The 24,838-nt window shown below is 52.5% G+C and overlaps 1 protein-coding gene across 1 annotated transcript in view; it reads left to right on the forward strand.

Moving 5' to 3' along the window:
• Window positions 1-24,394, forward strand: part of XYLT1 (xylosyltransferase 1) — a 289,891-nt gene extending 265,497 nt beyond the window's left edge. The window contains exons 8-12 of the mRNA XM_028091669.2: window positions 2,056-2,232; window positions 6,654-6,916; window positions 10,950-11,145; window positions 16,322-16,655; window positions 22,366-24,394. Coding sequence (XP_027947470.1) covers window positions 2,056-2,232; window positions 6,654-6,916; window positions 10,950-11,145; window positions 16,322-16,655; window positions 22,366-22,688 — 1,293 coding nt within the window. The 3' untranslated portion in view covers window positions 22,689-24,394. The remainder of the gene's footprint in view (window positions 1-2,055; window positions 2,233-6,653; window positions 6,917-10,949; window positions 11,146-16,321; window positions 16,656-22,365) is intronic.
• Window positions 24,395-24,838: the final 444 nt, after the last annotated feature.

Here is a 24,838-nt window from a genome sequence, read left to right on the forward strand (position 1 = left end):
GGATGGTCGAGTTCCAGAGAGGGCCCAGTTCCGGGCTGCAGACTGCATACTGACCGTTCATATGCCACAAGGGATGAGGGAGCTCTCTGGGGCCCCTTTTGTCAGGGCATGAACCCCATTCATGAGGTTTCCACCCTCCTAGTCTAATCACCTCCCAAAGGCCCTCACTTCCTAACACCGTCACATTGTGGGGCTGGGATTTCAACCTCTGAATTTGGAAGGAGACAGAAACGTGCACTCCATTGCAGAAGCCTGGTTGCGTAAGGTTGCAGAGCGTTCTGGAACTGTCCCCCGCTCCATCTGGAGGTGGGTGGGGACCCAGTTCTGCGATGTTGCCACTGACAGGCCAGCAGCCTTCTCAGACCTGCACCGACCTCCAGTTGACTTCCATCCCAGTTTCTGACTTCAGAAAATTCCAGAGCTGGTTCCACTTCTCTTGAGCCCCTGACACCTCCCGTGAGTGGTCTCCTACCATTTCTTCCTGGCGGTGCCCCAGGCTCAGGCTGTGTTTCTAGGCCAGATGAGACAACATACCTCGTTTGATGGTTCCCGCATCCCTCACCAACATCTGGGGCAGCACCAGGCTGGTAGGGCCGACCCCTCACGTCACTCCAGAGGGATGATGGGCTTGTTATCACTGGGCCCGGTTTTACTATTCTGCACACACATTCAGTAATCCGTTTTTAATCCTATTTCACTGAAAATCACCTTTTCTCTCAGTGCCGATAACCTCCTCATCCATTATCTTGCGGGGAATTTCTGTATCGTTATGAAAGGACACAGGGCAATTGGTAATTGGGAACTTTTCCCCACCGCTTGATGGAGAATATGTGCCTCTGTGGGCTTGTAGACAATTCAAGCTTAAAATCCAGGTTCACGGGTATATGTCATTGAGCAGCACAGGAAGGAAAGCTGGGGGTGGTGGGTGGAACCTTGTTTTGCCCATCCACCCATTGAGAAGAGACTGTGTGCAGCTCTGGTGGTTTTAATCAAGATGCCCATCCTGATGCTGGCTTTGTCTGTCACAACCCTGTCCCAGCACACACAAGCACTTTACACTCCAGCGTCCCTGCCTTGCCCTTTCTTCTCCCATACCACCACCAGAAAACCACTTTAGAATAAATCTAAAGGCTGAGCCATAAATTTATTACCAGGCAGACTCCTATCCCCCAACAGCTTCCCCTAGGGAGCAGAGGGCAGGGGAGAAGTTACTGCCTCGTATCTGGGGTTGTTATAAAACAGCGTCCAAATAGAAGTCTGCCTCTCTCTCTCTCTCCCTCCCTCTTTCTCTCTCTCGGTCTTTCAGAGGCTATAACCATTTCTCTCCTCTCTGGTCTCTCTCTCTCTCCACTCTCAGCATTGCTTCTTTCTCAGATTCTTAGGAGAGAGAGGCCAAGAGTCTTAGGATTAGCAGAGACCAACAGAGCCTGGTTCAGCACCACGGACAGCAAGCAGCCGTGGCCCGCCCTTCCCTGTGCTGCACTCCAGCTCCCGTCGGTGGCTAAAGCAGGAGGGGTACCTGGGATGCCTTCCAGCCCTGGGACTGATACACCCCCGAACCTGGCTTCCCTTACCCAGGGGGGAAATTCCAGAGCATCAGTCTTTGTTCTCGAGATATCTCAGACTAGAATCCCTTTGGTTGCAGACCTGGCCGTTTGCAAAGCATGAGCCTTTTTGGCTCAAGGTTTCCTGGATAACTGTCACCATGTTTCCTTTGGTTCCCATGTGTGGCCATGACTGGAGGGACTTTTCCTCTCTGCCAGGCAGACAGAAGGTGTCCTGAATGATAGGCAACACCTCGAAATCAGATTGTAGATCGTCGGGAAAGACAATTTAGAGGAACACCCAGAGCGTTAGCCTTCCAAGCGGAATTCAGCCCCTCTGGACAAAACATCCCGTGTGCCCTGAGTCACACCAGACTGGCGGCTGACCCCCCCGCCCCCTTGGCAGAGACGACCGAGGAGCCTCCCTAGGGAGTCCCTGCACAGTCACGTGGTGCTGGGGAGGGAAGCTGGAGGAGGATTCAGGCCAGTCCCTTCCCTCTCTCCCCTGCAGTCCTTCTTCCACACGGTCCTGGAGAACAGCCCCCACTGCGACACCATGGTGGACAACAACCTGCGCATCACCAACTGGAACCGGAAGCTGGGCTGCAAGTGCCAGTACAAGCACATCGTGGACTGGTGCGGCTGCTCGCCCAATGACTTCAAGCCACAGGATTTCCACCGCTTCCAGGTGAGCTCGCCAGCCGGGCCCATGTGGCGTCTTGTCCTGTGGCGACCAGCCCCGGCTGGGGGTAGTAACGGTGACAGCATGAGCAGAGGCCACCATTCATCAGCCACTTCCCCCGTGCCAGAGCAGTTCTAACCATTTTGCCTGTATTGACTCATGAACCTTAGATGGGTATCTAGAGAGAGAGTTATTGTTATTCTATTTTAGAGACGGAGAAACTGAGGCACAGAAAGGTCAAAAAACTTGAGGTCACACAGGCCAATGTATGTTTCCACGTCCATTTCTCTTTCAGTCAGTCCCCCGAAATGTGGCTTAAGAATGTACTTCTGGGTACAAAGTTGAGTGTGCCCAGGGCAGAGTTTCTCCACCTCAGTCCTCTTAACATGGCGTCTGGGTCGGTCTCTGCTGCGGGGGGCACTGTCCCACACCTTGCTGCATGTTCGGCAGCATCCCTGGGTTTTGGCCACTCCATCTAGGAGCAAGCTCCAGTTGTGATGACCAGAAATGGCTTTAGACATCGCCAGATGTCCTCTGGGGGCAAACTCACCCCCAGTTAAGAACTGCTGGTGTCTGGTGAGGTCCGCGAATTTTTATTTTAACCTGTTAGACTCTGGAAAATTCTGATGGGCAGCCAGGTTTGGAAAACACCGTGCTCTGAGGACCTAAAGGAGGAAGAGGGGGTAGACGCGTTGGTGCTGTCACAGTATCTCTGCACGGCCTGGCCATTTACGGTTCTGGGGAGAGCAGCGGGCAAGGGGTGGTCAGTGCTCCACCTGCTTCTGTGAGCCCCGAGAATGCCTTGGCCCCCAGACCTGTTCAGGATGGCAGCCTCTTTCCATCCCGTGTGAGTGCCCCTCCTGCTCCCTCTAGGCCAGCACCCTGAGGCTCTTTCTCCTCTCCCCCTCCACTGTGCCCTCGCCCCTGCTCCCGAGAGCACAGACAGAATGCCCCAGAATGGCTAAGCACATGGCTCTGAGGTCACGAGAGCCACCACCTGGAGACAGTATGCTTCTTCCCCAAGCACGAGCCCAGAGGGCGGGCGGGAGCCACAGTGCAGGTCGGTAACCCAGGCTAAGGTGCCCCCGCCGACTCACTGGGGCACGTAACAAAACCGCCCAGGGGAGGGCGCAAGTGGAGCTTCTGGTCTCTGAGCCTGGCTCCTCTCCTTGGCATATGGTCCCCAGACCATCCCCATCAGCCTTGCCAGGGAGCTTGTAAGAAGTACAGAATCTCTGCCGCTGCCCCACACGTGCCAGGTCAGAATCCGCATATAAATAAGATTCTCCGGGTGACTGGGAGGCTCCTTATGTTTGAGAAGCTCAGGGGTAGGGATCCGTTCTGTCCCTAGCTCTGTGCCAGGCCCTCTGTGGATGTTGGCTTCCCTGGGGTAGGCATCATCCCCGTTGTGCAGGTGGGGAAACTGAGGCACAGAGGGGCAAACTTTCTTGTCCGTGGACACACACACACAGTGGAGTGGTAGGCCTGGGGGTCCCTCCCAGGTGCTTCCAGTTACAGACCTGGGCTTTTTCCACTAGACCCCGCGGCCACCCTGGTTTTGTGCCTACGTGGGTGCAGAGCACACAGCAGGTGTCATCTCGTTATTCGGGTTCCTTCCAGGTGCCCACCTGACATCCCGCACACAGGTCAGCTGTTGCTGCAATAAGTATTTCTTTAGGCCTGTTTTTGGTGGCAGATTAAGAGCTACCTAGGGACCTCCTCAAACCCATGTTAATTTAGGTATGAACTTGGGTGACATTTAACGCCTTTGTCCACGCAGAAAGGATCCACTGAGCAGAAAGAGGATGGCGGGGGTGGGGGGGGGTTAGTATTTGACCTATTCAAAAGGGAAAAAAAAAAGATTCCCACTTTTGTAGAGGATCAATTGTTGCCCTCGAGGCAAAGGACCGTCATCGTTGAGAGCAAGCAGCCCTGCTGCTCTTGGGTGGAGCAGGCTTCAGCGTTCCAGCCCCCAGCCTCCCGGGACATCGTGGTCTCTGGTAAAGACAGGCCAACACGGAGACCTCGCACTTGCTCACAGCTGTTTCTTTCACAGTAAACAAAGATCCAGAATATCCCCCAACATCTAGACTCAAGAAACTGCTGCCTGTAAGGAACTCAGAGTTCTTGTTCGAAGAAGAGTGGTAAATCTAGAAACGTGCCCTTTTAGAAGATCCAGCTGGGAATGGAGAATCACAAGCAGAGACCAGAGGCTGCCCGGCCCCTGAGTCCACTTCTCTTGTCCCCAGAACATGAAGATCTAGAAGCTTCTTGTCACAGGCTTTAGGGGGTAGTGACAATAGATCATAATAGCAGATGACCCTATGTGCCAGACTCTATGCCAAGTACCGCTAGGATTATACCCATTTCAAGGATGAAGAAGCTGAGGCCCTGGGTGATTTCCCCCAAAGACCTATATAGCTGGAAAGTAGCAGAGTAAGGATTTGAACCCAAGTGGTCTCTTTTCAGTGCTACTGTAAGGGAACTGAACTGACCCTCCACCACACAGAGGGCCAGAATATTATTAAACATTATCCACAGACCACCACAGAGTTCCTAAAGCAGGGAAGCAAGGGGATGTTCAGAATAATACCAAGGGTGTTTGTTTGCTCAGTTAGCAGCTCAATCCTAGGATGATGCAGTAGAAAGAGATCGGGCTTGAGTCCTCAGATCTGGGTTCGAATCCAGCGGATGTGTGAGTCTGTATACATCACTTCCCCTTTCTGAGCTCAGCTTCCTTATACGTAAAATGGGGGTCATCATGGCTGCTTTGCAGAGTTGATGGAAGAATTCGAGGTGGTGACATGAACGCAGTACTCTGCAGAGAGTGTGTGCTCAGTGGTTTTTATTGTCATTAGTACTGTTATTAATCCACTGCACTGAAAACAGTACCAGACCCAGTTTAAGGTCCGTAATAGCACTAGACCCTAGGCTTCTCAAGGGAGGGGCTGTGCTTTCATTGTTCCCATAGCCCTAGACCGGGGTCAGCAAACTACAGCCCCTGGGCCAAATCCTGCTTTTGTAAGTAAAGGTTTTTGGAAAACAGCCACACCCATTCATTGGCCACGGCTGCGTTTACTATGTGGCTGCTTCACTGGACACCAGCAGAGCTGAGTAGCTGCAAAGCTGGAAATAATTATTACGTGGCCCTTTGTGAGTCCCCACCCAGGCATGAGGGTAAGAGCAGGTAGATAACAGGGCGGCCTGTGTTTTATTTCTTTATCCTCAACCCGGGATCTTAATCCTGGCTTTGCCATTATCTTGCTGTGTAACTTTAGATAAGTCCCTTTCCCTCAGTGGGCCTCTGTTTCCTTGAAAACTTGGTTTACGTAAGTGGTCTTCATGATCACCTGGGAAACTTTTTTGGTTACAGATTCCTAAACCTCATCCCCAGAGATGTTGACACTGTAGGTCTGGGGAAGGACTCCAGAAACTGAGTTTTTTTGTTTTGTTTTGTTTTTTTAAGAGAGGCAAGTGGGGGAGGGCCAGAGGGAGAAGGAGAGAGAGACTCTTAAGCAGGCTCCATGTGCAGTGCAGAGCCCAACAGAGGGCTCGATCTCACAACCCTGAGATCATGACCTGAGCGGAAATCAAGAGTCGGACGCTTAACGGACTGAGCCACCCAGGCGCCCCCAGAATCTGGACTTTTTTAAAGCTATTCAGTTGGCAGTGGTGTGCAGCCCCAGTTCCGGTGTCACATTCTCTTCAAACCTCACCAAACGAATCCCCTCAAAAACTTGTTAAGAATGTAGATTCCTAAGGTCCCCTCGCAGAGACTCTGACCAGTACCTCTGGGCTGTTCCTTGTGAGTCTGTAAATCACCGGCAAGGCCCAGGAGGCAACAGGGAGTGGTGGGGACTGAGGTGAGCGGAAGCGTCCGTGCACATCTACAGGGAGAGCTGCCCTTCAGCGTTAGCTGGTCGTTCCCTTCTGGGAACATGGGCCTGGGGTTGCCAGGTCTATTTCTGCTTAAAGGGAAGCCAAAAGTTGTTTCTGTGAACTCTGGTACCTTTTAACTGTTTGCCAGCTAATTCAATTTTAAAACACTCTGCTGGACAACTAAAATATATCTGCAGGCTGTTTTTGCCCCAGACCTCCAGCTTAAATGATTTCTGAGATCCATCTCCGCTGTAAACATCCAGGATGTCATTTATGTAACGGACGTTTAAATGATGCTGACTGTGTGCCCATCATTGCTTTAAATGTTCTGCAAACATTAACTCATTCATTCCTGACACACTTCTCCTTATCTCCATGTTACAGATGAGGAAACTGAGGATAGAGACTAGTAAGTGTCAGAGCTGGGATCGGGATCCAGACAGGCTGGCTGCAGAGCCCTGCTCCTAAAACCCCCACCCCACTTGCTGACGTTGCTCTTTTTATTCTCTCCAACCCAACCGCCCCCCCCCTCCCGGCCCGGAGCACAGCAGACTGCCAGGCCCACCTTCTTTGCCCGAAAATTCGAAGCCGTGGTGAATCAGGAAATCATCGGGCAGCTGGACTACTACCTGTACGGGAACTACCCTGCGGGCACCCCGGGCCTCCGCTCCTACTGGGAGAACGTGTATGACGAGCCGGACGGCACCCAAAGCCTGAGCGACGTGGCGCTCACCTTGTATCACTCCTTCGCCCGCCAGGGCCTCCGTCGGGCGGAGTCGTCGCTGCACGTGGAGGGGGAGAACAGCTGCCGGTGAGCCCGGGGGCGGGCGGGCGGGCAGGCAGGGGGAGGGCGGGGAGGGATGCACAGCACTGGAAGGAGGGTACCACATGGTGACCGCGTGCTTCTCCCCGTCTCCCCTGACCTAAAAAGCAGCCGAACCATCCCCATGGCCCGAGCTCGTCTGCTCTAAGCCACGGTCCCACAACTATTTTTACAGAGCACCACGTTTTCTCTTTACCTAATTATGTCCTGGCAGGGCACCCGCTCTTCATGCGAAGTCTGTGTATCTCAGAAGGAAGCTTTATGTCTCCACATTAAATAGGCGTGTTTGCCTTAGACGGAAGGGAACCATGAAAATACGTACTTTTGTTTGTTTAATTCTTCTTACAGAAGATGTCAAGTATATACGAAATAGTAGAGTACAACGCCATACCCCCCCATCACCCAGTTCTAGCGATTTCTAGCTCCGGGCCAAGGCAATTTCCTCTTGGCTTTTGCCCACTTACCCCTCCTCCCGGATCAGTTTGAAGCAAAGCCCAGACTCTCATCTGAGCCATGAGTATTTTAATAGGTATCTCTGAAAAATAAAGGCTCTTTTTTAAAACACAACCATACTATGGTTGGCACACCTAAAAATATCACCGAAAACATCGTTAAAATGCAGACCTATTATTTAAGACGTTCAGGGATCCCTTAGAATCATCTCAGCCCCCCAGTAGCAGGTACCAGTTGACACTTCCAAGAAAGAGTGTTCTAGAATATATGGAAAGAAGAGGGGAAAGTAGGAGAGCAATTCACCACAAACCTCCCCCCGCACCCGCCTTCCCTAAGCCAACCAGCGTTGTCATTTTGTGTGCCTTTTCTTCCTTACCAGCAATATGCATTGCAGATATTTACATAACTGCAATAAGAATTTGGAATCCTATTTTTTCATTTGGCATTATAATATTAGCCCCTTTTCCCCATGCTGTTCTGCAGCTTCCCTGATGATAATGATCTTCTTTAATGCCCTCAAGGATTCCACTGAGTAGAAATTCCCGAGTTTGCCTAATCCAGTCCTTTCCTGTTGCATTGTCAGTAATGGACCACTGTAAATAACGTTCTGATGACTGTCTTTGTGCAAAAGCCTTTTTTTTTTTCCCCGTCCCTTTTCTGATGATTGTCTTGGGATGGATTCCCAGGAAGTGCCTCTAATCACTCTCCTTCTCTTTCTGGTTTTCCGTTCTCCTCTTCATCCCACCTCCCTTTTCTTTGAACCACAAACTGTCTACACTGAGGCCTCCCCTGGTGTCCCTCCTTGCCCCGCTCTTCCCTCTTCTGGAGAGCGGAAGAAGGAGAAGGGAAGAGGAACCATTTTGTTCCCTAAGAGCCTGAAAACGTGGCAAAGTGTCCTCCTGGTGTCTAACACATAGCCAGCTAGGCTACAGGGCTGCAGCAAGCCGGCCTCCATTCATTCGCTTCTCCTGGCCTCAGACTTCTCTCTCCTCTCTCGGCAAGTTCTAGTCTGGTTTGAAAGGAGACCAGCGTGGGTTAGGAACCCAGGACTGTACTTACTACCTGTTGACCTTGGACAAGCCATTAACTTCTCTGTGCCTCAGCTCCCTCATCTGTAAGATGGGTGCACTAATGATAAGCCTCGTAGCATAAGCTGGTGGGAGTTTTAACAGAGACCATCTTCAAACACTGCCTTATGAGTTATGTATTACTGTTATTATTAGCCCTGTTTTAACAGTGTTTTACATGCTAAGTGCTCACGTCACTGTGGATGTCTCAGTTGCTTGCTGTTACCATGAAGCTGCCACAAGCAGTCAACAGTGAGCTGGGTGTGGGAGCTGCACGCTCCCTAACTGGTGGTATGAACTGCTCCTTGACTGTCCGTGGTTCCCTTTGCTCGGCACGTTCCCTTCCCCAGTCTTTGAAGGTCAGCTCCAGTACCACATCCTCTGCGAAGCTTCTCAGGGGCTCCCCCTCCCAAGCTGGAAGTAGCTCAGACTTCCCTCCAGCACTCTCATGGTGGGTAGCTGCGGTGCCAGGGGTCAAGGTCATCCACGAGTGTCTTTCCCTTCCTGCTAGTCTGGGACAGAATCTTTGCCCACAGAGCCACTGTGCACATTGCTGTAGGTAACGCAGTGCCCGACACTTTGGAGGTGAATGTTGTTCAAGAATAGTTGTAGTACCAGACTTCACGGAATTTATAAGGCAAATGACCATATAGAGGAAATTGCAAAAGACACCCCCAATTCATTTAGGATTGTTGAGATTTTCTCCTGGTATTTGTTTTGGGATTAAACAAGCCATCAACTTGCCTGGGGCCTAGAATCCTTTGGCTTCCACCTCATTTTTTATTATGATAGAACCATTGTGCCTTGCTGTGGGCAAAGTTGGATACATTTATGGATATGCTTCTGCGAATAAATCAGGATAAAGGACCCTTATCCCAAAAGGCAAAAGAGAGTGAATTCCTGCCCCTGGGGTGTCTGGGGAAATAGCAAGTGAAAACTTTATTTCAGGAGCCTCATTTCCTCTGGGCATTTCATGCAAATTGTCTTTCCAGTCTATAGTATAACCTTTCGCAGAAATAATGTCTATTGATTTTTTTCTCATTATAAAATAACACATGTTCAGTGCAGAAATTTTTGAAATGGCAGACTGAGAGAACCAAAAAAAAAAAAAAAACCAAGTTGGCTTTTGAGCCACCACCCAGAGATAAGGCTGTCAGTGTTTTAATACAGGTACTCAAACTCAAATGCTGTCCGGGAACAGGCAGGTGGCAGGTGGTGTTGCTCACCCCTGTAGGGTGGGCTGACCTCACCAATCTGGAGCCCCCATGGGCCCTCGTTCTGAGCCCCAGCACATTCTTGCCCTGAGGGAATTAATAGACTTGACGTTGCCAACACGTCTCCTGATTTTTCAAGAGAAATTAGAAATCCAGATTTTTCTGTGAATCTGATTTTTTCAGTGCCCACATTATTTAAGTAAGAAAGACACCTTTGGGCCAAGTGGATGCATCTGTGGCATTTACTTGACCCCTTAGCATCACCCAATACAGCTGACCGCTCCCTTCCGGAACTGCTTTCTTGTTTTGACTCCCATGACAAGCTCTCCTGCTTTTCGTCCACCTGCACTGACACCACCCACCTTACAGAACAAACAGCGACAAGGGTATCTTACCGCAACGATGCTGTGTAACGAGCCGTGAATCAGAGTTTTCGATAAGCGTCGACACGGCGCCCAAGTTGGTGGGTCAGCTGAGCAGCATGTGGTCTCCACTGCATCTGCAGCCAGCTGCAGGTCGGGGGCGGGGGTCCTCTGCATTCTTGGCTGAGAATCGTCACCGCATCTAGGACGGCTTCGGCTGGGACAACTGGGGTGGCTTGTCCTCCAGCGGGCTAACTCACACATGCTCTCTCGGTGGCCACAAAAGAGCCAGAAAGGCGATTAGAAACGGGCAAGGCTTCTGGAGGCCATGGCTCGGAACCCGCATGACTCGCCTTGCTCTATGAAATATGGCACTGCACACTGTGGAGTAGTGTGTGTGCCCATACACAAAAATCATGTTTTCAGAGACATTTCAAAGGCATGTGATAATGCTCAGGAAATACTATGAAGCAAAAAAGCAGGATATAACTAGGATGTATGTTATCCCAGGCATGTAAGATTTATGCAAATATATGCATAGAAAATCAGGCTGAGAGGAAATCCATCACTATGGCATCGTTGGCCCACCGTTGGCCCTTCCTAGTACCTGGCACAGGAGGATCAATAAATATCTGTGATTTGACATCCTCTATGGGAAGCAGCATCAGAAGTAATAATTTTTATTTTCCTTATTGTGCTTTTGTACAGTCAGCAGGTTTTACATTGATAATCAGCCAGGAAGTCATTGGGGGTGACTGGGATCTGAGATGCACAGGGAGCAGCTTTCAGGGATGGTGCAAAGGGCCTGTGGTCAGTGCTGGATAAAACGGGGCCTGTTGTGGGGACGGGGCGGCGCGCTGTGTTGTGCCCTGAGCGCCTCGGGCCCCGCCCCCTGAACTCACATGAGACTGTGTGTGTGTTCCAGGTACTACCCGATGGGCCACCCGGCATCTGTCCACCTCTACTTCCTTGCGGACCGCTTCCAGGGCTTTCTGATCAAGCATCACGCCACCAATCTGGCCGTGAGCAAACTGGAGACCCTGGAGACGTGGGTGATGCCAAAGAAGGTCTTCAAGATCGCAAGCCCACCCAGTGACTTCGGGAGGCTCCAGTTTTCCGAGGTGGGAGGCCATGCTTTCATGGTCTTTTCCAGCTGCTTTGCTGGGTTCTGTTGGCCAGTCTGATGTTTGGCGACGGAGATGGGGGGAAGGGGACTTGGGGAGCCCCAAAGATAGCACACCTGTGCCTAGAGAGGCTCCTCCAGCCCCGAACATGGGAACTGGCTTCTTAAACAGGGCTCGGGGGAGAGAGACGGAGGGTGGCCAGGAGCAGCGGGCCGAACCGACCTGGAGCCGTGGTCTGTTTTTTACAGTAGACTCTGTATTCCTCTTCAATTTTCATCCCAGCCAGTGATTCCTGACCTCTACTGGTCATAGACTGTGACAGACCAGTTTCCTAGTGAAGTAATGGCCTTAGTCCCCTTTTACAGATTGGAGAACTGAGGCCTGTGGAGGGCCAGGGATTTTTCTGGATCACAGCTAGGAAGTGGAAGAGCTCAAATTAAGCCCGGGTCTCTGTGGCCACAAATCTCATGCTTCGTGGTGTTTCTGTCTCCCCAGTTCCTAGTGACGGGGTTTATTCAGATCAGTCATTGGATGAATGAGTGGATGGATGGATGGATGGTCGGGCAGGTGGGCCAGTGGATAGACAGACGGATGGGTGCATGGATCCGTGGGATGCAATTTTAGTTATTTTTTTGCCCAGCACCACCCTTGTCACATTAGCCCTACCTGCATACCTGGTCTGGCCTTTTGGCAGGTGCCGTCCCTGCTGCCTAAAATACTTTCCCTCACATTTCCACAGGGCTACCTTTTTTTTTTTTTTGGCCATTCTGATCTAAATCTAAATGGTGTACCCTCTGAGAAGCCCTCCCTGCCCACCCATGTGCACAAGAGCTCCATTCTCCACTTGACACGTACCTATTTTATTGTTTTTATAGCATTTACCATTCAAAATCATCTTGTTGATTTCTCTAATCACTTGTCGACTGTCCCCAAGAAAGCTGGGACCATGTCCCTCTTGCTCATTGCTGCATTCCCTGCACGTGGCATCTGGAGATGCCGAATATGATTTCTGAATGGAGTGCACACACTTGGGGGCAGGGGGCACACTGCAGGAAGGGAAACACGATCCAGCTTAGTGAGGGCTGGTCCACACCAACCTCCAGCACCCGATTTCTGCCTTCCCCATCTCTGCAAGTAGATAAAGGAGGTGATTAATCCCCGGAGTTCAGCATTCCCCATGAGTGTGGCCGCTGGGTTAGGGATGAAGAGTCAGGTTTTAGAATATGGAGTATTCTTGAAGTATTCTTAAAGGGCTGCGAGTTGGGGGGTGTGGGGGGGGAGTATCCCACCTGCTTATACGGTCCATGCCAGTCCCTTCCCAGCTGCCCATGGCCCCACCTGGCCCAGCTATGCCCTACGACTGGGGTTTCTTGCGAGGCCACCATTTTCAATTAAGGATCCAAATGGATTGGCTGGATCCAAGCTGCCATGGGAGCCGCCTCCATAAATTACTAGCGTCAGGGGGCAGTTAAAACACTGCCCCAGTTGGATTCTGCACTGGGGGCCCAGGTGGCCAATTGAAGACATTAATGTCCCATTAACGAGATGGATGCCTGGCGGCTGGGCTGTCCCTGTGGATGAGCCAGCCGTTGGGTCACGGGGCACTTCTGGCAGTGACAGATGAGGGTGGCCACTCTGTGCCTAGTGATTTGTGAGGGTTCCTACTGTAGGGCTGGTAATTTTGATGTGAGAACCACCCAGATCTCTGGCAGAGTAACAGCGTGTGATGCAGGGAGCCATGAAGTTTGTAGTCTGTATTTTTTTCTGAAGTCCTAATAGTTTTTAAGGCAAACGCCGGACAGGAGGGAAAGGAAGAACCGCAGGGGATGCCCCTCGTGGTGGCACAGCCCCAGGGCTCCCCGCTCAGGTCCTGGCTCTCAGCAGACAGCCAGTGTTGCTGAGCAGTCAGATGGACTTCTCCCTCCCACGGGAGCTCCATGCTAGTGGCCTGCAGAAAAGATGCTCGTTCCTTCAGCAGATAGTCACCAAGTGGCTACGATGCCCTAGTGCAAGAGAGGCCACGGTGAACTAGACAGTCCAGGTTCTTGTTGCCATGGAATTTAGTCAGGTGGGGCAGTCAGCCTATGAGTGAGCAAATGAACGAAAACATTTCAGCTAATGGCAAGTATTATAAAGAACATAAAACTTCATTCATGTCATTGCCAAGGGCTGAAGAGGCCGATGGGGACTACTTTCAATGGGATGATTCATTTGGGAAGCTCTTCTAAGGAGGTAACTGTAGTAGAGCTGAAAGCTGTAAAAGAGCCAGTGACGGGGAGGTCTGGAGCAGTTCAAGCAGAAGAGCATGTGCAAAGGCCCTGAGGCTCCAGGAAGGAGCTGGGCACACTCAAGGAGCAGCAAGGCCAGTGTGGCCAGAGCACAGTGAGTGAGAGGGAGGGCAGCAGAAGGGAGGTCTCAGAGTGGATGGGGCAGATCGTGAGGGGGCTTGAAGGCCCAGGAAAAAAACTCAGATTGTATTTTAAATGCAAGTGAGAGACTTTTAGTGGGTTTGAAGTTGGGGAGTGACATGGTGAACTTGAACAAGGACTTCAATTTGAGTAGTGAGCACTGTGTAGTAAGTGGCCGTGGACTTGCACAGTGAGTCCGTGAGAAGATCTCGAAGCCCCGGAGGGTCCCCATCTCGGGCAGCCCCAGCCCCACTCGCACCGGGGGGTGGCAGTTAGCCTTCCGCTCACTCTCCTAGGACTGGAAATGAGAGCCAGCTTCTCTGTTGATAGCTGCTCCACAGATCTTCCACCTGGGCTGTCCTGGTTTTGGAGCTCAGACTTCAGAGGATTGCTCACCCCCATTTCTTTGGGGAATCCAAGGATACTGTTTTGGAGTGGCCTCCCCTAACTGGTCACAAAGCCCTTCTTTAAGAACGACCCCATTCCTTCTGTGACCATTCATCCACTTGTTAGTATCTGTGGGAAAGCCAGTGTGTGGAGGGCCTGGCACATAGGGATGTCCGTGTGCTCAGCCCCTAATCGTTCATGACGTGGGTAGAGGTTGGATGCATGGATGGAAGGAAGGAAAGAAAGAGAGAGACTGAGCACCTACCACATGGTCAGCACTGCTTTAGGCTATAGAGATACACTGGTGAGCAAGCCAGATATAGTCCCTCTCCTCGTGGAGCTGACCCTCCTGAGCTAAGGAAAGAGACGCATAAATTAGAAGTTGTAATACCGTGCCAAAAAACCCCGAGATGGGTGGTGCCTTTAACGGGGAAGGCTTCCAAGTAGAGGAGACACCTCGGCTGAGGTCCACCTGAGGAGTAGAAGCTGGTCAAGAGGGAGGGGAAACGAAGGCAGACTATTCAAGCCAGAAGGCCAGGAACGAACGGAAGGTCAGAGACGAGAGCGCGCCCTCCTCGTGGACACGCCGAGAGTAATCCAGGTGGCCCAGAGCAGGGGTGAGTGGAGGGGAGGGCGAGGGGTTGAGATGAAGCAGGACAGAAAGGGACCAGACCTCACAGGATGGGGTGAGAGCCCGGGCTTGAGAATCCTGAGGTGCTGAAGAGGGTTGCACGTAGGGAAGGGACAGGATTGGGTTTCTTCAGAGACATCTCAAGACTCGGAGGCTAGCTGGAATCTTGCTCACTCCCTCGTGCATTTCTTCACTAACTGCTACAGGTTTCCTTCCTGCCCTGATGCAGCCACTGTGCTGGCACCAGGGGCCTCAGGAGGAGCTGGGCCAGGGGCGGTAGAAATGCCCAGACACCGCCCATCTGGGAGGGCCAAGCCACCCCTGCAGGAACGTTACCGCAGTCGGTGCCTCGGCTCCGCTGGGACAGCTCCTTGGTCCCAGTCTGGAGGCTGTTGTCTAAAGACGGAGCCTGGGAGCACGCAGCAAGGGGGGGCGGGGGTGCATCCCCGGTGGGCATCAGGCATCCGGCACGTCGGTGTTGGATGAACGTGTGAGGGAGTGAACGCGAGGCTGACACAGAAGACTCGGTAAGAACACAGCCGGCTCTGCCTCTCACCGGCCCCAGCAAGGGACCTAAGTGCTCTGAGCCTCGGCGTTTTCGTCTGTGACGGGAGGATAATGACGGGGTCTCTCCTCTGTGGAGCTGAGAGAGTCACGCAGGCCAGTGCATCGAAGCGCTCAGCGCTGGGTAAATACGAGCCACGGAGCTCTGTGTCTCGGAGCAAGAACGGACACAGGGCCTCGTGGCAAGAACGAGAAAGTCATCCGGCTCCCACTGGCACCGCACAGCCAGCATCCCTCACCCCGACCTGTGCACGCTCATCGGAGAAGCTGGTCGTAAAGACCACGGGAACGGGCGAGCCTTCGCGTGTGCTTGTCATCCACTACCAGCGTGCCCACGTGCTGGGTCTTCAGAAACTCTGGACGAAGCCTCCTGGGCGAGCCGGAGTGTCATTCACCCGCTGATTCCACAGATACTGAGCACCTGCTGTGTGCCAGGCCCAGTGCTAGGCACCTGGAAAGCACAGTGACAGTAGCCACGGGAGCATTTGAGCAGCGAGAGGACGATTCACAAGGTCTTCCTGGCTCCTGGCTGGACCGTACGCTGCAGGCAACAGGAGCAGGAGGGAAGCCGAGAACAGACTCCCAGCCAGAGACACACACCCCCCAGCTGGCTGGCAGGAAGGATGGATCATACAGTCACCCCCCACCCCCGAGGTACCAGCTCTGAGCGCTATAGGGAGGCCACAGCTGGGGCTTCCTAGAAAAGCCATGTGGACTCCTGCCCTGATAGGAGGGGCTGAGGGACCCTCCTTGTTCAGAACGTCACATGAAATGGAGGTGCTTGATCTAGAAGGCTGAGCACCGAAGTGGAAACCAGCTGTACCTGCTGTGGGGGGTGGGAGGGGGAGATGTAAGTTTCCTGGGGATGGCCTGCCAGCGGACATTCATTCATTCAGTGCATGTGGTGTGTTTTCTTTCCAAAGCATGAACCCTGTGTCAGGCACAGGAGGCCCGAGGATTTAATGAACGGACCACAGGCCTTGTAATCCCCCAGACCGGGTCCAAATCCCAAATCTTCTGCTTACTACTACTTGTGCAGTCTTGTGCCGGTGACCTACTGGGATCCTCAGTTTCCTCAACTGTAAAATGGGTATATGCGTTCCTATGAGCAGGATCTCAGGCCTCTCTGGGACCCTGTGCCCTAGTTCAGGCTCAGTGATTTGAGGACTCGCTCTCGTTTCAGGTCGGCACTGAGTGGGATGCCAAGGAGCGGCTCTTCCGTAACTTTGGGGGTCTCCTGGGGCCCATGGACGAGCCAGTAGGCATGCAGAAATGGGGGAAAGGCCCCAACGTCACCGTGACTGTCATCTGGGTGGATCCCGTCAACATCATCGCAGCCACCTACGACATCCTGATTGAATCCACTGCCGAGTTCACCCACTACAAGCCCCCTTTGAACTTGCCCCTGAGGCCCGGGATCTGGACAGTGAAAATTCTTCACCACTGGGTGCCAGTTGCAGAGACCAAATTCCTTGTTGCACCTCTGACCTTCTCAAACAGGCAGCCCATCAAACCAGGTGAGTACTCTCATCGTCTCTGCGGGGAAATATTCCATCCTGGGGGTCTCTGGGGTCCTCCTCCTCAGTGGGCAGTGCCACTCACATGGGGGGCATGTAGGCTGCCTCGGAGAACAGTGCTGTCTGCTCTGTATTTTCTCCTTGTTTGCATAGAGAACCTTCTAATTTTCTACTTGTACCCTGAGGTGATGTCATCTGTCTGCGTATTACGTATCTAATTCTTACCTGCTTTCCCACTGGACTTCCAGAAAGCCCTGATCGTATTTAAGACAAGATGGGAAATAAACCCAGGCAGATACTGAGTTTCGGCAAATCTTACTCACTTTTTTAAAAACAATAATTAAAATAGGAAATTCTGTTCATCAAAAACATGCTACACTAGGAGAAAAGACACTACATCTGGTAAAAAATATTTGCTACACGTAAAATCCCTTCAAAATATATAAAGAAATCCCATAAATCAGAGCCAACTGCAAGCCACAGGCCAAATCTGGCCCACTCCCTATTTTTGTAAATAAAGTTTTATTGGGACACAGCCACACCCATTCATTGACATATTGTTTATGGTTTCCTCGGGACTTCAGTGGCAGCCCTGAGTAATTGTGACGCAGATTGCATGGCCCATAGATCCAAAAATACTATCTGGCCCTTTATAAAAAAAAAAAAAAGGACTGCCAACTCCTGTTACAAAGGAGAAAGAAAAAAGCGCATAAATGGCCCACACACATACAAAAGGATGCTCGGCCTCATGAATAATGAGAGAAATGCAAATGAAAAGCAAAAAGAGATCCCACTTCACACCACCATGCACACACCGCACACACCCGTGCTGCACAGAATCCCAGGCCTCTGTGGCTGCCCTACAGACCTGTGCAGACCTAGAGCAGAACTGTTCCTAATGGCACCAAACCAGGAGCAGCCCAGACACCCACACTCAGGTGGATAGACACCGTGGGGTCTGCCCAGACAGCGGAGTTCTGCGTGGCCGGGAACAGCAGCACCACTCCGCTCCGTGCACTGATTTGGATGAGTCTCTACACCGTAACATTGAGGGGGACGTATCGCAGAAGTCATAACAAGGGTGCATACATTTAAAGTGCAGAAGCAGGCCCAGCCACCAGGACGTGATTCCAGGACTCTCGTGTCTAGAAAGCTGTGAGGAAATGAGTCGTCGACACAGAATCAGGACGGTGGTTCCCGCTGGGCATGCAGAGGCATGTTGGATTCCTAAGGTGCCCGCCTTCTTTGTCTTTTCTCATCCGAAGAATCGACTTACATTTTTCTGTGTTCTTGTCCTCCCCTGATCACTGGGAAGGTCTTCCTCCCTGCTCAGCCCCACCTCCCGCGGGGACCGCTGCCAGCACTTGGCTGTTCATCCTTCTAGAGGTTTCTGGAGGTTTCTAAAGCATAAACAACATACAAAACAAGTCACACATTGCTGGCTTTTGAAAATGGAGTGATAATTTTGTCATGAAACTTGCTCTTTGGACTTTCTGAGTCTGTGTATCTAAAGCTACCTGCTGCCTCATATTCCACTGGATTAAGGACCCAGAATCCTTCTGTCTCCCCCGTGAGTAGACACACAGCTTGTGGTGGTGGTGGTGGTGGTGGTGGTGGTAGTGGTACAGAGAACACTGCAAAGATTCTTGAATCTAAAATTGTGCCCATACAGATACATCCATAAAATAGATTCCTAGAGACAGGATTTCTGGGTCTCTTGATATTTGAAATTGTTTGTCTACATCCAACAGATCAGAAACCCAGAAGCCAAACACGCATTACCGCCTCTATTAGGTAAAAAGAGCTCTGGGCGGGGTGCCATTTAGCCAGTGACCTAAGGAGACGGGGACAAAGACATGGGGAAGGGGCGCCTGGAATCCGAACGGGGGCGTGACGTGAACTCTGTTGACTTCTGCTAAGTTTCTGTGCTGAGCAAGCGGAAAGATACAGACCTCATGTTTTCTCGAGATGGAAGTCTGCTCCCCCCTCTCCCCGCGAAACAGGCAAAAGACAGCCCCTCCAAAACTAGCTGGGCACTAGCAAGTGCCCTCCTGATGAGGTTCCCATCCTTAGCATCCCTGAGAGTTCCCAAAGCCAGACGCAGAGGACGACGATAAAAATAGCATTCTCCTCTTTGCTCCAGATACACCTGTCAGAACAAAGGAGCGGTCCTCCACTCCAGGGGGAAAAAAACCCTGGGACCATTCACTGGGTCCTGATTTTTCCAGCTTTTTTTTTTCTTCTTGGAGTTTCTGAAGATGGCAAGGCTCTTCCTTCTCCTGCCCAGGATAAGCCAGGGGTCAGTGCCGCCGCCCCCCTCCCCCCGCCACCCGTCAGTAAGCGTGTCTGTTAACAATGTTCCAGTGACAGGGAACGCAAAGGTGGGGGCAATGCAATTTGTAAAATGATTCATCAAGAGTAATTTGCTATTGATGCGTCCCTGGTAATCTCAAGAAATCTGATGAGGTGGAATTGAGGAAAATTTAATTATAGAGGCGCGCATCACGGGCTGATGCTGTAATAGCATTTCCCACATTAACCTCATTTTTCATAAGGGTTTTCTGCATCAGCCACAATATTTGGTTCCCCGCGTTCAGATGCTTGTTAGCTGCTCTTTTCACTTTGTATGTCTGGCCTTTTGTGGGTTCGGGTAGCTCCCCACTGCCAGCTCTGCAGATGTGGAGGGACTGAGAGGCTCCAGTGGACAAGGCAGGACCTGCTCGAGAAAGAACGGGCTCCGTTCTCGGACAGATGGTCCAGGAGCTGCCCACCCTGCCTGCCAGCACCAGGAAGAGGTGGGCTAGGGCCATTTTTTTTAAGACATGTTGTTAATTCCACTGGTTACTTTAAGAAGGGCAGGTGTATGGTCTTTCTGCCTCCTTGAACCGCACTCAGGACTGCATATATTCGAAAAGAGCATGCAGATTATCCAAGCCTCCCTGGTTGCCACCGAGGGGGACAGCCACCATCATGTGAACGGGAACTGTTTTCTGAATGCCACACTGTCCCATAAGGACGTGTCTCGGAGACCTGGCTATCTCAGCCCGACCCAGAGCTGACTGGCTAAAACAACTCACCAAAATCAGTGGCTGGTAGGTTTTTTAAATCTATTCCTGTGTTTGGCAATGAAACAGGCAGTAAGAGGGAACTTCTCCAAAATAGAAACGTCTAGCTTCTCTCCGTCAGCCCAAATGTGTGCACTTTCTGCTTCCCCATCTGTAAGCCCCAGGAAGTAGTCACAGCCCCCTCTTGATGTGTCCCTTTACTGTTCATAGAGCACATGAACTTCCTGAGCCCCTTGCCAGCCCTGGGGGTCTCACTGGGGCAAGGGCAGGTATCCAGTTTACAGATGGGGAAACCACGTCTTGGAAAGACTGGCTTCCAGATGAAAATAAAATTAAGGGGGAAAAAAGTTTTTTTAGCTTCCAGTTGGTGGATGAGCCCACAAGTAGAAAATCGTGAGGACAAGAACGGGCATTGGACTCAGCCAGTCCAGGACCTAAGCGCAGATCCGTCTTGCACGATGGCCACCCATTTCCCCATCTGCAAAATGGGCATAACACCAGCCCTGTGGCTGTGTGTGTGTACAAGGGTTGTGTACTAATAACACCAACCCTAATAATCCTGGCTAAACTTCTCCAAGCACTTAAAGTCTTCGCCAAGTGCCATCCATGTGTGCACACAGTATAATTCACGTGCAGTATGATGTAGTTTCCAGTGTACAGTATAGTGATTCGACAGTTCTTTACATCCCCCCGTGCGCATCACGACAAGTGCACTCTGCACCCCCATCACCTCTTGCACCCGTCCTGCCGCCCACCTCCCCTCTGGCAGCCAGCAGTTCACTGCATCTAAGAGTCTGGTTTTTCCTGTGTCTGTTTTCCTTTGTTTTTGTTTCTTAAATTTCACATGAGTGAAATCCTATGGTCTTGTCACTTAGCATTAGACTCTCTAGCTCTGTTCATGTTGATGTAAATGGCAACATCTCCTCCTCGTTGGTACTGAGTACTGTTCCGCTGTATATATTCCACTGTATACACCGCATCTTTTACCCATTCATCTATGGACGGACACTTGGGCTATTCCCGTAGCTTGGCTACGTAGATAATGTCACAATAAACATAGGGGCCCACATATGTTTAGCAGTTAGCGCTTTCATATTCTTTGGGTAAATACCCAGTAGTGCGATTGCTGGATCCTAGAGTAGCTCTATTTTGAACTGTCTGAGGAACCTCCGTACTGTTTTCCAGAGTGGCTGCACCAGCTTGCATTCCCACCAACAGAGCACGAGGGTTCCTTTTTTTCCATGTCTTCGCCAACACTTGTCTCCTTTTTGATTTTAGCTGTTCTGACAGGTGCGAGGTGATACCTCCTTGTGGCTTTGGTTTGCACTTCCCTGCTGATGAGTGAGGTCAAGTGTCTTTCCATGTGTCTGTTGGCCATCTGGATGTCTTCTGCCCACTTCTAACTGGATTATTTGGGTTTGAGTTGTGGAAGTTATGTGGAAGTTGGGTACTAATGCCAGGTGCCATTGTAAGCAGTTAATATCAGTCAGCACATTTAATCCTCATGGAGCTCTAAGGTACTAGGGACTCTACTCCTCTGATGGTCAAGGAAAGAGCAGGCGCGTCGGAAGCTGCACGCCAGGGCTGTGAGCCCTGTGGGTTCAGACCCAGGCGCCCTGATTATCGTCTGCAGGCTCACGCATGAGGTGCTGCTCAGCAAAGCCGGGCTGTGGAGAGAGCCGGCTGAGGTCAACAGACCCGGACTCAAACTTTGGCTGCGACTCTCATTAGCTCTGTGATTTACAGAAAGGCCTTTAATGAGGTTTTGCCTCTGCCCGGAATTCTCGTTGCCACCATCTGCATATGGCTTCCTCGTTCTCATTAACCAGCACTCAGCTCGGGTGGCACCTCAAAGAGGTCTCCCTTGCCCCCCTCATCCAGATAAACATCCTCGTCACTCTCTAACTCCTGGGCCAGCAAGCTTTTACTGTCAAGGGCTGGACGGTAGACCTTTCCCGCTTTGTGGGCCACACACTGTTTGTCCCAATGACTCCGCGGTGCTCTGGTGGCAGAAGCAGCCACAGACGGCAGGTCCGCAGAGAAACACAGCTGTGTCCTAGTCAGACTTGACTTAGCACACTTGGTGGGCCAGACTTGGCCCAAGGACCACAGCGCGCCAAGCCCTTGCTCTGACTCCGCACGCAGTGTAGTCCGTTCGCGTTACTGATCACCGGCTGAAAGGACTGTATCTATGGATTGTCCTCAGTCTCCCTCCGCAGGGCTGTAATCTTATCTGGCTCCCTCCGCGCCAGGTGGAGTGGGGCCTGGCCCTTAATCTTTATCAAATGAATGAATGAGTGCCTTGCAGATAGAGGTATGTGTTGAACGAATGCCTTGCACAAAGTAGGTGCTGAAAACAACGAATGAATGAGTGAACGAATGGTCTGGACTGCTGAGCTGCTCTGTAAGCCTGTGCTCAGTGGACAGACGTGTGGACCGTGCCCTGCACAAAGTGGGCTCATGGCTGTGGAGGGAGTGTCCCCGGAGGCTGTGTCTTCGTCTGTGCCACGGGGCTGCCGACAAACCCCAGGAGACTGTCCCATGCCGGACATGGTGCCAGGCGGTGCCCAGTGCCACGCAAGGCACCCGGGTGGTACGCACTCTGTGACTCTCCTGACCATCTCCTTGTTCCCTGTGGCTTTCAGAGGAGGCATTGAAGCTGCACAACGGGCCCCCCCGCAGCGCCTACATGGAGCAGAGCTTCCAGAGCCTGAACCCCGTCCTCAGCCTGCCCATCAGCCCGGCCCAGGTGGAGCAGGCGCGGAGGAACGCGGCCTCCACGGGCGCAGTGCTGGAGCGCTGGCTGGACTCTCTGGTAGGTGGCATGTGGACTGCCATGGACGTCTGCACCACAGGCCTCAGTGCCTGCCCCGTCATGCAGCCCTGCAGCCAGACGGCCTGGAGCTCCTTCAGCCCCGACCCCAAGTCCGAGCTGGGGGCTGTCAAACCCGATGGCCGGCTCAGGTAGCACCGGGCCCGCGTGGGCCTCAGCAGATCTCAGAGGGAAAGCAGCTCGAGGGCTGGTGGCGCCCGGACCCTGGCCCCCCCCAGTCCCGGGGGTGCCTTTTGGACGAGGGGGCTCTCCTGGCTACAGAAAGGTGGAGAAGGAAGGTGCGGAGGTCAAGGCAGTTCCTGCCAACGACCCGCGTGGGGCACGCTGGCCCCTGGGGGTGAGGATTGCTGGGTCCCAGCGCCATCGTGGTCTTACCTCTTCTGGTGGATCCTCGAAGCCTCCAGGTTCCTTGTCCTCCCCCTCGGTGACCCAATCCCCCCAGTCAAGTGATTCTCCAACTTTTATTTTGAGCAGAATTTTGTTTACTAAGTGTAGTTGGAGGTAGAAGTTCAAGGTGTGGTTGAAATCCAGGCTGCTCTGGTTGAAGCTGGCGAGTCTGAGGTTCTTCCTCAACACTCAGCCCACTGGGCAGTCCCTTTGCCTGGGGACCTCCTGAGGTACCTCCCCAGAACCCAAGGGTTCTGCAAAACCCCGTATGAAAAGCACTGCCCAGACCGTGGGCTTGATCTCCAGCCCCACCCTTGGGCTCATCTTCCTGCTCCTGAGCAGGGAAAGGGGACTGGCTGAGCCTTCCACCCACCCTTGTCCGGTGAGTTACCCTCCTTACTAACGAGATAAGCAGGAGAGCTTTTTGATGGGACATGGCCGGGGTTCCCCAAAGTCTGCAGTCCAGGCCAGCCTCCCTCCAGACTGCCCCCTGAGGTGGCATCAATGGGATGAGGTTCAGGGGTATGAGCATCAAATCTCCCAGCCATTCAGGGGCCAGGAGAACTCTGGGGACAATGGCCAGGAAACGCAGAGATGGTTTGGAGCCAACTCCTGAGCTGAACACAGCAATACCCACCCCCTGCCTGAGCCCTTGCGCTCTGAGGTCGGGCACTCCAGACCTTTGGGAATTGCCCCACCCCGGTGCTGTAGGGAAGTGACCAGGGATTTTCACATCCAGGAACAAGCATTTCAGATTTGGGTTCTAAATTCATGCCCACCTTTCTCTGAGGTGCCTTGGAGGCCCCTGTGCTGTGCCGGTGGAAGCTGGAAGCTTGAGCATCAATCAGAGTGGTTCAAGCCTAAACAAACAATAGTGTTCTTCCAGCCTAAACAAACAATAGTGTTCTTCCAACTGCTTGAGTTGCCATAAACCTGAAATGTGTCCTTGCTGTGTGCCTCGGAGGGCCGGACCTGCTCTGCTGGAGAGCCCATCCCAAGGCCCCTTCCTTCTCCAATTGCAGCCTCCCCCCCGGCCCCCCTCCCAGGACAGGCTTTCCTTGGCCAAGGCCCACCCCTCGTTGCTAACTGCCCTGGAGGGCCCATCCTTGTGTTTCTGGGCAGCGTGGGTATGAAGGTACTGCAGTTCCCCCTGACTGCTCCACACTCACCCTGCAGCCCCTGCCCCGCCAGGCCGCATGTCCTGGGGGCCAGGGAGGGTCTGGAGGAGGGACACTTTCGGTATTTATTATTTCTATGTTTTAGTCAATGACTAATGAGTAGGTGCTGCTTTTGCAGCTTGTCAGTTATGTCTCTTACTAACTGAAGCTGCTTTTATTCACGAAAGGCCCCCCCCTTTCCCCGCCCCCAGTGTCTGTCTCCTGTCTGCCCCGCATTCTCCATGTCCCCAGAGGAAAGCGGGGGTGTTGGACACCACGAGGAGAACACTTGCACCAGCATCATCCGCTGGCTGAAAGCGGGGTACCCCTGGGGACACTGGAGCCTTGCTTTTTCCTCAGGCAGGAGGGAGCCTCGGCGGGTCCTCCGGTCCCGGTGGGGCTGGAATTCCTGAGCCATCCCTGCTGCCCGCGACAGGCACAGGGCCAAGACAGGCTCATGACTCGGGTGGAGTCAGAGGACCCATGGCAGGGCCTGCTTCTGAGCCTGAGATGGAGAGAAAGCCAGTTTAGGAAGACGGGGAGTGGCCGGACTGAGCCCAGAGCTAGCCACGGTCACCAGGGGCTCCAGGGACCTCGGAGGCGCTTGCTGAGAAAACCCGGATCATCCCTCCATGAAGAGCCCAGCGGCCGGTGCCACCACCTCTTTCTGCCCCAGCCCACCCAGGGAGCCTTCCTCTTTACCCTCCCGGCCAGACTGCTAGGAGTCCCACGGTATCCCCC

This window comes from Eumetopias jubatus, unplaced genomic scaffold, assembly GCF_037043125.1.
Source record: "Eumetopias jubatus isolate StellerSeaLion01/CBP00866 unplaced genomic scaffold, mEumJub1_p1.0 scaffold_12, whole genome shotgun sequence".
Taxonomy (NCBI): domain Eukaryota; kingdom Metazoa; phylum Chordata; class Mammalia; order Carnivora; family Otariidae; genus Eumetopias; species Eumetopias jubatus.